This window comes from Drosophila melanogaster, chromosome X (genome assembly GCF_000001215.4).
Source record: "Drosophila melanogaster chromosome X".
NCBI lineage: Eukaryota > Metazoa > Arthropoda > Insecta > Diptera > Drosophilidae > Drosophila > Drosophila melanogaster.
In genome coordinates this window covers 20,263,378-20,274,531 of record NC_004354.4, presented here as the reverse complement: position 1 = coordinate 20,274,531, position 11,154 = coordinate 20,263,378, and the positions used below count along the sequence as shown (strand labels likewise).

The following is an 11,154-nucleotide window of genomic DNA, read 5'->3' as shown; positions in this document are numbered from 1 at the left end:
CAAATGCACATGCACAGTTTCTCGCAATAAATATTAAACAATTTGAAGGGGTTAAGTGCTTAGGAAGCAATCGCCGCAAACTGGCCCTCTACTCAACCTCGACTCGCCAAATCCCACCTTAACCCCGAACCCATTGTCCTGGACGACGTAGCCATTTCATTTGGATGAGCTGCTCGTGCTGTGCTCCTCCTTTGTTGGCAATATCATATCGAATATGTTCATCATGCGCCTCCGTTTGATTGCTACGGGGATTCTGATAATAATTAAAGGCTCAAGGCGGCCAGCCCCACTTGCTGGTGCCTCCCATGTCCACCACTCGTCTCCTCATCCTTCCACTCTGGGCACGCCCAGTAAATAAATATAATTAGCTGGGAGATGGAAGAGCTCCAAAGGCTCCAATGCTCCAGAGCTTCGGAGCTCCACAGATGGGAGATTCCCCATCGCATGTGCTCTGTGCGGCACGCAAAATGAGATGACACTAAATCAAAGTTATTCAACTCACGTCGTTAAGTCATTAATCGAACAATGCACGGCAGGAACATGTGGGCACACACACGACACACACACACACACGTGACATATGCTGATATCGTGGCCTTTAATTTAACTTGGCCTTAGCCTTTGTCTTGGCCAACGACATCGTATTGACGACCATGTTGGCACATAATAACGGACAGGGCCCCGAAAGACGATGAATATGACGATGGTGATGATGATGGAAATGGAAATAGAAATGACGATAGAGATGGGCATGGGCATGGGGATGGGGATGGTGATGGTGATGTCGCCTTTGTGGTGAGCAATGTCAACGCGGGACCCATCGCAGTGAGAATGGTCGCGCCCAGGAACCTGGACTTTTCGACTGTACAATGCATTATTAAACGTATAAATTTCAAGTCAAGTGGCAGGGAAACCCAAAAACGGACACACCAGGACGTAGGGGGAATCCTTTTCGGCTCCAAGTGACGACGGTCGCTGAGTGGTCGCGCATTTCAAGTGCATTTGACAAGACGCCATTTCGGAGGTGGACAGGACAGGCAACCACCGCACATCTCTTTGGAACTGCTTATGGTCCATTGGCTAGGAAAACACTTGAAGGCCAAAGTAATTGGGTGTTTCCTGGATTCACATACTGGTACATAAGTGTATCACCAGTTCAAAAGAAAAGTTCCAAAACGTACAGTGACAAAGTGATGAAATTAGGAACTCGAATTCTTTTGCATTTAGTGGAACCTATAAAAATACTGAATGATTTTTAAATCGCCGTTTAGACTTGGGCAAACAAACCAGGAAAATTGGGCGAAATTGATTAAATTCAAATCATTTAGCAAGCTGTTTAAACATTTTTGGCTTGCGAAAGTGATTTAATAATGAGTTGCGCCATTGTGAAAATAAATGCTGCTATTCAGAGTAAAATGTTGTGACACGCCATGTTTTTTCTGGCATTACAAATTTCCATTTGTTTATCTTTGTCATCTATCATTAAATCAAAATCTCTAATTAAAGGCTTTAATGCCGTCAGCCGCGTTCTTGAAATATGTTGCGTATAAATAATTTCAAATACATATGTATGTATGTATAGTAAAATGCAATGGCACTTGATTTCTTTATTAGGATATCGATTTAAAAAAACTAATTGAAACTCATAATTTCGAGATTAAATAAAAGGTGAGCGATACAATCGAATAAATAAAATAATGAAAATTGCTTCAGATAATAAACACCCATCAAATGAATACAAGCTGATAATTAAAAGCTTCTATCCATAAATATGTGCCGACCAAACAGTTTGACCTGCGTTGATGATGCGACTAAATCAAAAAACCCCCCTCCTCCTCCACCCCCTCACTCCAACACTCTGGCAAAACAACGGCAATTATGGAAATGAACACGAGCCTCGTTAATTTATTATTCGCAAAATCGTAGCCAACTTTAACAAAGTTTAACTAAATTGGCCATCAAATAATCGAGATGGGCCGAAAACCAGCTGCTTTGGCTTTGCCATATTTATGCAGAAAAGTAAACCGCCATCGACCGACCGATTCGCCATACAGCAGTCACCGCACCCAGGAGTTACATCCATGGTGGAAATGGTCAAGGGATTGGAATTGGAATTGGGATAGGTATCGGACTGGGCATGGGTTTTTGGTAGTGGGCCAGTGTCGAATGGAAAGTGGCAACTGGCGAATCGGCCGGTAATAGGATTATGCTTGGGCTCCATCAAAGCCAAAACAACCGCAACCACGCATAATTGTTAAATTTATTTATTTAAGCACGAAATGCGTGGCCATAGCCATGGCCCAACGTAATGCTCGCGCTGAAAAGCGCCGCCATCCATCCTATTCGGCCATCCATCCAGCCATCCTGCCATCCTGCAGGACATGCCACCCCCCGAAGTGGCAACAAAAACGCCCACTATTTGCCAGCGGCTGTACGGCAAACGTTTTTCGGTTTTTGTGGTCAATGAAAAATCGCTTTAAATAATGCATTTCATTTAAATAAATATTTAAAAAGCTGTCAGCGAACTTTTATGGGCTCGCCCAGTTGGAGCTCGCACGCATTTCGAGTTGCTCGAGTGCCGCCAGCTGAATGGGGTGACTCTATCAGGATCAGCACCTGGCTGCGATTGATTGGTGTCGGTTAACGGTTTACGCCCCATTGTGCTCCACATTGACCTAATGGCGGCCATCCAGCTCCACCATTCTGCATTTTTGATGGTCCTATAGACATATTTAACTGACTTAACATGCTAGTTTTGCAAAGATAGATTTGCCTACTCAAGAACCGCCAGTTCTTCTTTATATTTTACATTAACTTTCAGCTACTAAAAAGCAGTCATCAGTTTCAAAAATAAATCAAGGAATTCGAATCGAATTAAATTGAAGTATACAACTGAATAATAGACCTTATTCTAAATGTATATATTCCTTATTCGATACCAGGCATTACTAGCCAGATTTAGGATGTCTTTACTTTGTGCTCTATTTTGCGTTTCAAAAATAAGACTAGCCCAAAAATCGAACGTCTTAAAACAATTTTCCAAGGGTATCTTAACAGCGTTCAGTTGTCTCAGTTAATAAAAAGCTTACAAATAGATACAATTGTATCTTGAGCGGTACTTCACGTTCTAGAAGTGACAGTGGAAATTGTCATCGTTGAAATTATCCGCAGTATTTTCGATTACATTAAGTGCTGAGTGTACAGAAGCTGCAGTATTGTTTTCCCTCGCAACTTTTGTGGTAATTAACCTTGTGCTCTTCTCTGCTAATTGTTAATTCCCCAGGGTACAGCAAGACATGTATAACTAATTCCTAAACTGTATTTATTAATTTGCCCAAGGCGGTGGAGCCAAATCGACTGGCCAGTCCAAATTGGCCAACTGTGTGACTTCTTCATCGGGTTTCAGTCCGCTGCCAATGCTGCGAATCATATTTCATTGTCATTCTCGTTTTATTGCCAAACAATCAGTGGACCGAGGGGATGCAGGATGCCAGGATGCTGGGATGCTGGGATGCCGGTCACTGCGACTGGGCAATTGGCAGACACGAGAAATTATAATTACAATTTGGCACCATATAACGAGTATACGGCCAGGACTAATTAGTCTCCTGAGCGTGTTGCCTGATTCCCGATTTCTGATTATTGTAAATCTCTGGTCACGCACAAACGAAACAATTCATAAATTTAATTTTTGTGCCAGAGTTGCGGCGGGAATAGGTGGCACGATGGCAGGATGGCAGGTTGGCAGGATAACAGGATGGATGGATGAATCGATGGTGTCCGGAACTGAACTGAACCGAAACAGAAACAGAAGCTGGAACTGAAACTTGGACTCCAAGCCAGTCGACACGTCGCAGCCAGCGAATTCCCACAATAAACATTTGCACCGGCAAATGATGATAATGTTGATGACGATGTATTTGCCAGCCCCAACCAAGCACCACCCACCGGCCCCAACTCCTGATTATGATGATGGTTATGCTGATGATGATGCTGATGATAATGATGATGATAACGATGACGGGGACTGCGATGTGGGTAATGACGCTGATGACGACACACCGCTGGGAATTATTTGTATATGCAGTCATGTAGCATCGATTAATCATTTTATTATTATTGCCATTCGCCGGCGCTCCCACAGCTCGTGATCCTCATACATACGAGCTCTGAAAAGTCGACTCCTAGATGGAATTCCAAATGCTGTTCATAATCGCACCGGGGAAAGGCCGCTCCATCGATGGGTGCACAAATCCGGTAGGGATGTCCATTAATACGGTCATTCCATTCAATAGTTGGTGGTTGTGAATGGGAAACGAACTGCCTATTATCTTGGGACTAGGGTCTATGCCATAATAATCCCGAATGTACATTTAATATTAGCAATGCATTTGGAAAGATAATAATATAATACTCGTACACCATACAATGCGATCCAATTCAATTAACTGCGATAGGATGCGAGCAACTTCGAATTTAATTATAATAATTACATCAGATTTTAATGCTCCAAAGTTTGTGTGCCTTACGAAACATATGTATTTTTTTTCTTTAAATTGCAGGAACGATCCCAAATTGCGAATCGTTCTTAGCTTTATTTGGAGATACAATTTTATGTGAAAATTTTAAAACATATTTTCTGTTGCTTTTTGCAGCAAGTAACTATTTAAAACGATTAGAAGAACAACAAAAGTTAAAAAATACTAGAGAATAAAACTAAAACTTAAAGTATATAAAATATTTCATTGAAAGTGACTTTAATCCAGTATAACTAGCCAAATCCCAGGCGAAATTAGGGTTTTCTGCTTAATTACAAGATGTGTGACATTTTGAAAATAACGGTAATCATAATCAATCCAACACTAGGCAACCCTGATGCGTTGGCAATTCAAAATACACTCAGTAGAAAGCCCTAGTGTCACACAAAAGTCAGGAGAGCCGAAAAAAATTGAACCCAAGCAAGCCGTAACTCTGGAGACCAATAGCCAAGCCGAAACGTTATCCCAAACGAGCCACTGCAGTCCCGGAACGATGTATGCCGCCGTAAAGCCGCTGTCCAACTATCTGCGCCTGAAGACCGTACGCATATACGACCCGATCTTCACGCTGCACTCCAAGTGCACCATCGTCATCCTGCTGACCTGCACCTTCCTGCTTTCCGCGAAACAGTACTTCGGCGAGCCGATCCTGTGCCTCAGCTCCGAGCGGCAAGCGGATTACGTGCAGTCCTACTGCTGGACAATGGGCACCTACATCCTGCCGGCGGAGGTCGATCGGGATGGCGGCAGCAGCTGGGAATACGCCCTCTACGCACCCACCTCCACGGCCGCCGAGACCTTTAACGTGAGCAGTCTGCGCGCCCTGGTGGCCCAAAATGAGCAGTACGCCCGGTTCATCTCGATCGCCGAGGGCGTCGGGCCGGAGACGCGTGGCGTGACCAAGCGGATGTATCTGCGCTACTATCAGTGGGTCTTTATGATCCTGCTCTTTCAGTCGCTGCTCTTCTACTTCCCCTCGTTCCTGTGGAAGGTCTGGGAGGGCCAGCGCATGGAGCAGCTGTGCTGCGAGGTCGGCGACGCGCTCATCGTGGAGGCCACCTATCGCACCCGCCTGCAGATGCTCACCAGGTATTTCCGCGCCCAGTTCGCCCCCATCCACTGGTGCTATTCGATCAAGTACGCATTCTGCGAGCTGCTCAATGTGTTCATCAGCGTGAGTTAAACTCCATTGAAGTGCCAAAACCAGTTGTGACCAGGTGTGTAACTGCTCCTTCGCCTCCGCTGCAGATCCTCAACTTCTGGCTAATGGACGTGGTGTTCAATGGGTTCTGGTACAAGTACATCCACGCCCTGGCCGCCATACCCGTGTACGACTGGAACCTCTGGAACCTGATGACGTCGCGCGTCTTTCCCAAGGTGGCCAAGTGCGAGATGTTCGTCTACGGGCCCAGTGGCACGCCGAATATCATGGACATCCTGTGCGTGCTGCCGCTGAACATCCTCAACGAGAAGATCTTCGCCGTGCTGTACGTATGGTTCCTGTTCATCGCGCTGCTGGCCATTATGAACATCCTTTACCGCCTGCTGGTCATCTGCTGCCCGGAGCTGCGCCTCCAGCTGCTGCGCACCCACCTGAACGGCATGCCCAAGTCGCATGTGCGGGAAGTCCTGGCCAGCGCTGGATACGGCGACTGGTTTGTACTTATGTGCGTGAGCATCAACGTCAATCCCACTTTGTTCCGGGAGCTCCTCGAGCAGCTCTACGCCAAGCTAAATCAGGCGCGCTGCACGGAGCCCGTATTCGCGGAGCAGCCTTGTCAGCAAGTGCCGCAGCTGGCGCAAGTGCCGCAACTTTTCTCGCACGCCAAGCTGGACAGGTGTCCCAGTCGCAACTGCAGCCTGTTGATTGATCCCACGGCCGATCGTCATTCAATTTGCACGGAGAGCAGCCATCGAGTGACGGCGATGCCCACGGCCCCGACCCTCAACCTAATGGCGCCCAACGACGAGATTATCAGCATGGATCGTTTCTTCCACGAGAGCCACGCATAGGGTCCATAATTGTTGCCGCCAGTCCACTTTCTGCGATTTATTAGCACTTCAATTAAATGTAGTGATTTTCAATTAAGCAGATATAATCGGTACACATCAGTACTTTTTTTTTTGTATTACATGTATGTATGCACATATAAGAATAAAGAAATATATAGATACCCTACCAATCTATTGGTATATTGGCTTTGACTTGCCGATTTGATTGCCTTTCTTGAAGGATAAACATACATGCATATGTACATACATATGTACATAAATATGTACTGTATGTACATATGTGCATAATTTCAAAACACATTACTCCTAAAATCGCGCCCGTATCATTTCGCATGCTTTCGCCCCCATTTGCAGCACTTTCCCTCGTGGAGCTTTATCAGTTTTGCAAATAAGTGAATTGCATCAAAATGCAAATAAAAAGCACTAATCAAAATGACAGCGGGAGGCCGGCGGGGTAAATACCAAATACCAAATACCAGCAGGCATAACAAAAACTTTAACAAACTTACAAAAGTTAAACAAGCCGACTGCAAGATGTGATAGTGGCGGGGGTGGTGGGGCAGGGCGAGAACGGCGTTCGCTCTCGCTGAGAGATGATGACGATGATTGCGAAACTCTTCTCTTCCGCTGGTTAAGCTTTTGTCTGTCTGCCAACAGGTAAAACTAACAACAACAATTTGTGAGCGACGGCAGGGAGCGAGAGTCAGTGCTGCCCAGTGTCGTTTTCGAAAAGTAGCCAATAGTTCTTGCACTTTCTAGGCAATTTAACAATTTGATTTAACAATTCCGTTTCTTTTTTTCTAATTAAGTAATGACTTTATTCAGTTAATAGGCTACAAAATTGCTGAATATGCTATCAGTCACATGAAGCATTTCTAGCAATGTCGGCAAAAGTCAAGTCTGGCTGTAAAACAGCTCAACTGGCTGCACTCGCAGGAGCAGGAACAGCAAGAGGAAGAGTAAGAAGAGGCGACGACAACGCAAATGGCGGCAATTACATGCAGCTACAATAACACAACAACGGTATGGTGAGCGGTGGAAGGGGGAAAGAGAGAGAAGGACAGTGAGAGAGTCAACATCACTTTGTCTGAGGCGGCCGAAGAGCGAGAGAGACGGCGGAGAGGTGGGTAAAAGCGCAAAATAAACAAAGTTAATTTTAATTAAAAACCGCAGGAAACCGAAAAAAACAACAAAATGCTAAATAAAATGGGCGTGAACGGAGTGACTCAGCGAAGCCGATGACGATAACGATGACGTCGAAGGAGTGAGTGAGCGGGCAGGATGTCTTACATATGCAACTGCGATAAAGAGAGAAAGCGAAGGAGAGGGATTAGTGCTGTCAGCTGTTTTAAAGCGAAAACTTTGGTGAAAGTCTAGTGAGTACGATAATTTCACCCAAAATAGGACAGAACCATTTTTGGTAGCTATATTTTACCTAATCCAAGGAGCACACGCATTATTTATTTAAAGAATACGTTTATATGTGCAGTTACATAAATACGCAAATAGTACATAATAAGATGAATACGCGACTATGCGTATACGTTATAAGAAAACGTCACATCAATTTTGTAGCATACATTTTGGGGCATGTACGTTTTGAGAAAACTACTTCTATTGCCCGAGGTTGGATTTTATTATTTACTTGTTGATTGCGCTGTTATGTTACTATTACTGCATTGTATCGATTTATCGCTTCTAAATAAATAAAGAAATAAAAAAAACTTCTATTGCCCCACATTTAACAATTTAACTAATTTAATTTAAATTAATTTAATTTAATTTAACTTCATGTTGTCATTTGTTTTGAGCTTATAAATAATACATAAGTGGAATCTATCTGGAAAATGGGCAAGCTGACAGCTCTGAACGGAATAGACAGACCGGCAGAGAAAACATGCCGCCAGCTGAAATGTAGGCTGAAAATGAAACTGAAGCATAACATACATATTCCTTCGCTGCTCACAATCCCAACACCCCAAAACCCACGCCCACGGGATCCAGCGCCACCAATGGATAACTGTAACTGTAACAAAGACACATGTAAACAATTCCGTTTGTCTTCGACGCTGTTTCTGCCTAGTTTTAATTATACCGAGCAAAAACTTTGCCCGCACTTTGCAACACCACTCTAATAAACCCACCACCTCCCACCACCAACCGCCCACAATCAAACCCACCACCCCCCACCACCCTTCCATGGCACGAAAGTTTAAAGTGAGCAACGGTAAACGATTTTTAGCTAACCACAATCCCCAATCCACATGGAGATTACTCAGCCTGCAAGCTTCTTTTGCATTTTAACGGGAAATCTTTGAAGGATTTTGAAGGAAAAGCGGTTAGAACAGCGTTTGAGATGCCAAAACTGAAGTGCACAAGTAGTAGGGAAAATGCGAAAATTATCTATAACTATAATAAATTACCTATACCTTGGGATAATTATGTAAATAATGCATTGAGACATTAATAATATTAATAATAATCCTATAATAACTAACATTTGTACATACCGATATTCCTTGATCACATAGTACGATTATAAGTACAAATAACACAAAAACTTTATAATTGATTTACCTATTTTATATCCACTCATTCTAAAATCGATATCGATATATATATATCGATATAAGCACTCTGCACATTTGTAGTTTGACGACATATTTTTTAACTATCCGCATACACTGAAACCAACTCAATATTAACATATTTATGTAGTTTTCGGTAGAAGATATGATCTAATGTGATTGTCTTACTAACTAAGTTTACGTACTAAAGCAAGTCGGATCATTTAAAGCAGGAGAATAGAAACGAATTCCATAATCTTCCCATGTGCATCACTACAATTTGATTTGCCTGTTAATGGGCTGCCATCCTTTTGCCAAAATAGATTAGCCTGCTAGCAGAGAAGCTTCCATCTTCCATCCAAACCAGACGAACCATCCGAACCGTCACCTTGGTAACCCCAAAGTGGTTTTCAATGGCGAAGGACGACAAAGAAGATTTCAAATAAATTAACAAGTTAATTGAGTTTCGTGTTTAGGCAGCGAGCGAAAGTGATCCCGACCAGACGGGACCAGGAACCCGATACTCCATACTCCATACCCCAAACCCCAAGCCCCAAGCCCGATTCCCGAATCCCGAGGCCTCAGACCTCCGAGCCTTATGGCCAATAATCGGTGGGAGTCGTCAGGTGACAGCCTCGCCCCCACAATTGTGGTCGAAATATATTGACACTGCCAGCAAAAAGACCAAACTTAATTAAGGGGCATCAAAAATGTGCCAAAGAATAGAATTTAATTGGATATCGACAGAGTAGCTTAGACTAGGCAAGTTTGGAAAACCTTGTCCAGAACCACTTTTGAAAATTCAAGACTGTTCGAAGCTAAGTCCGAAGTATTTTGGTAACCAGCAAAATTGTGAAAAAAATAATAAAAAATATGCACACAAATTTTTAAAGAAAGTAATAAGTTCTTACTAAGAACACAGAAAGTCGTGTTGGTTAAGAATATTTGTTTTCAGCACATTAGGTACATAATATTTATTTGTATTAAACAACAATTACACGGAATTGTTATAACTTATTTTTAAGTCAAGCAAGCAAGCTGTAAATAATTCAGTGGAAAACTGACTAAATTGTTTATTTATCCAGACAAACACTTTTATTCAAGTGCCTATATCACCTTAGTTAATTTATATTATTACTAAAGTAAAGCTATTAACCTTTAAAGTCAGGGGAAATCGATCAAAAACGTTAATTAAAAAAAAAAAAGCCTGAAGAATAATAAGTTAAACTGAAGTCCACAGAAAGCGATCAAACATCATTAAAAAAACAGGGGCCTAAAGAATTCGCGTGTTACACTATAAAAAGTAATAAGTTAATAAAGTAATGCTTATTGTTTTTAAAATAAAAAAAAGGCCTAAAAAATTCGCTTGGCGGCGCCTTCGATGAACAAGATGATGAATTGTGTGATTTTAGTAATTCATGTGCCCATCCAGAGGACGCCTTTCGCTCGGCGGCAGCTGTGTCCTTCTGCCCGTCCTCTGCCGGCGGCGAGGGGTCCTTGCTGGTGACGAATTTCCTTGCTAATGGCGAGTGGTGCTGGTTGGCGAGTGGGAGTGCGTTGCGGTTTGTCAGGTGCGTTAAACCGTGCGGTTTGCGCTGCGGTCGCCGCCGGTTATTAACAATTAACAATTAATGCTAAATCAATAAGCAAACACAATGGCAGGCGCATAAAGCGACAATGTCATTTATATGCTAATTAGCTGAGGCCAGGCAGCTCAAGCAGCTCGCCTAACCAAGTTGATTCCGGCCAGGTCGGCGAATTAATTAAACTTTTTCGACCGCCCTCGAAATTGGCGAAAAGCCCGCCGCCGCAGCACAAAAGCCTAGTGCCGAAAATGCAATCATCCCAATTCGAGGAGTGGCCCGTCCTGGTTTTTGGACCCATCTCTGGGCACTGGGCACTTGGCAGTGGGTGCCGCATCCGCATCCGCATCCGCATCCTCATCCGGATCCCGGATCCTACCGCCCTGTGTGGGACATGTGCAACAAAATCATTTTTCAATTACATATTCGGGTTTCGTGTGCGGTTCTGGCTTT

General features: G+C 43.5%; 1 protein-coding gene across 1 annotated transcript, besides 1 other annotated feature; it reads left to right on the top strand.

Moving 5' to 3' along the window:
- Positions 1 to 4,762: 4,762 nt before the first annotated feature.
- Positions 4,763 to 6,711, top strand: Inx6 (Innexin 6). The gene is made up of 2 exons (NM_132146.2): positions 4,763 to 5,712; positions 5,787 to 6,711. Exons 1-2 carry the CDS (start codon positions 5,032 to 5,034, stop codon positions 6,549 to 6,551), a joined length of 1,446 nt encoding a protein of 481 aa, NP_572374.1. The 5' UTR covers positions 4,763 to 5,031; the 3' UTR covers positions 6,552 to 6,711.
- Positions 6,712 to 8,174: 1,463 nt separating this feature from the next.
- Positions 8,175 to 8,275: a mobile genetic element.
- The last annotated feature ends 2,879 nt before the right edge of the window (positions 8,276 to 11,154 follow it).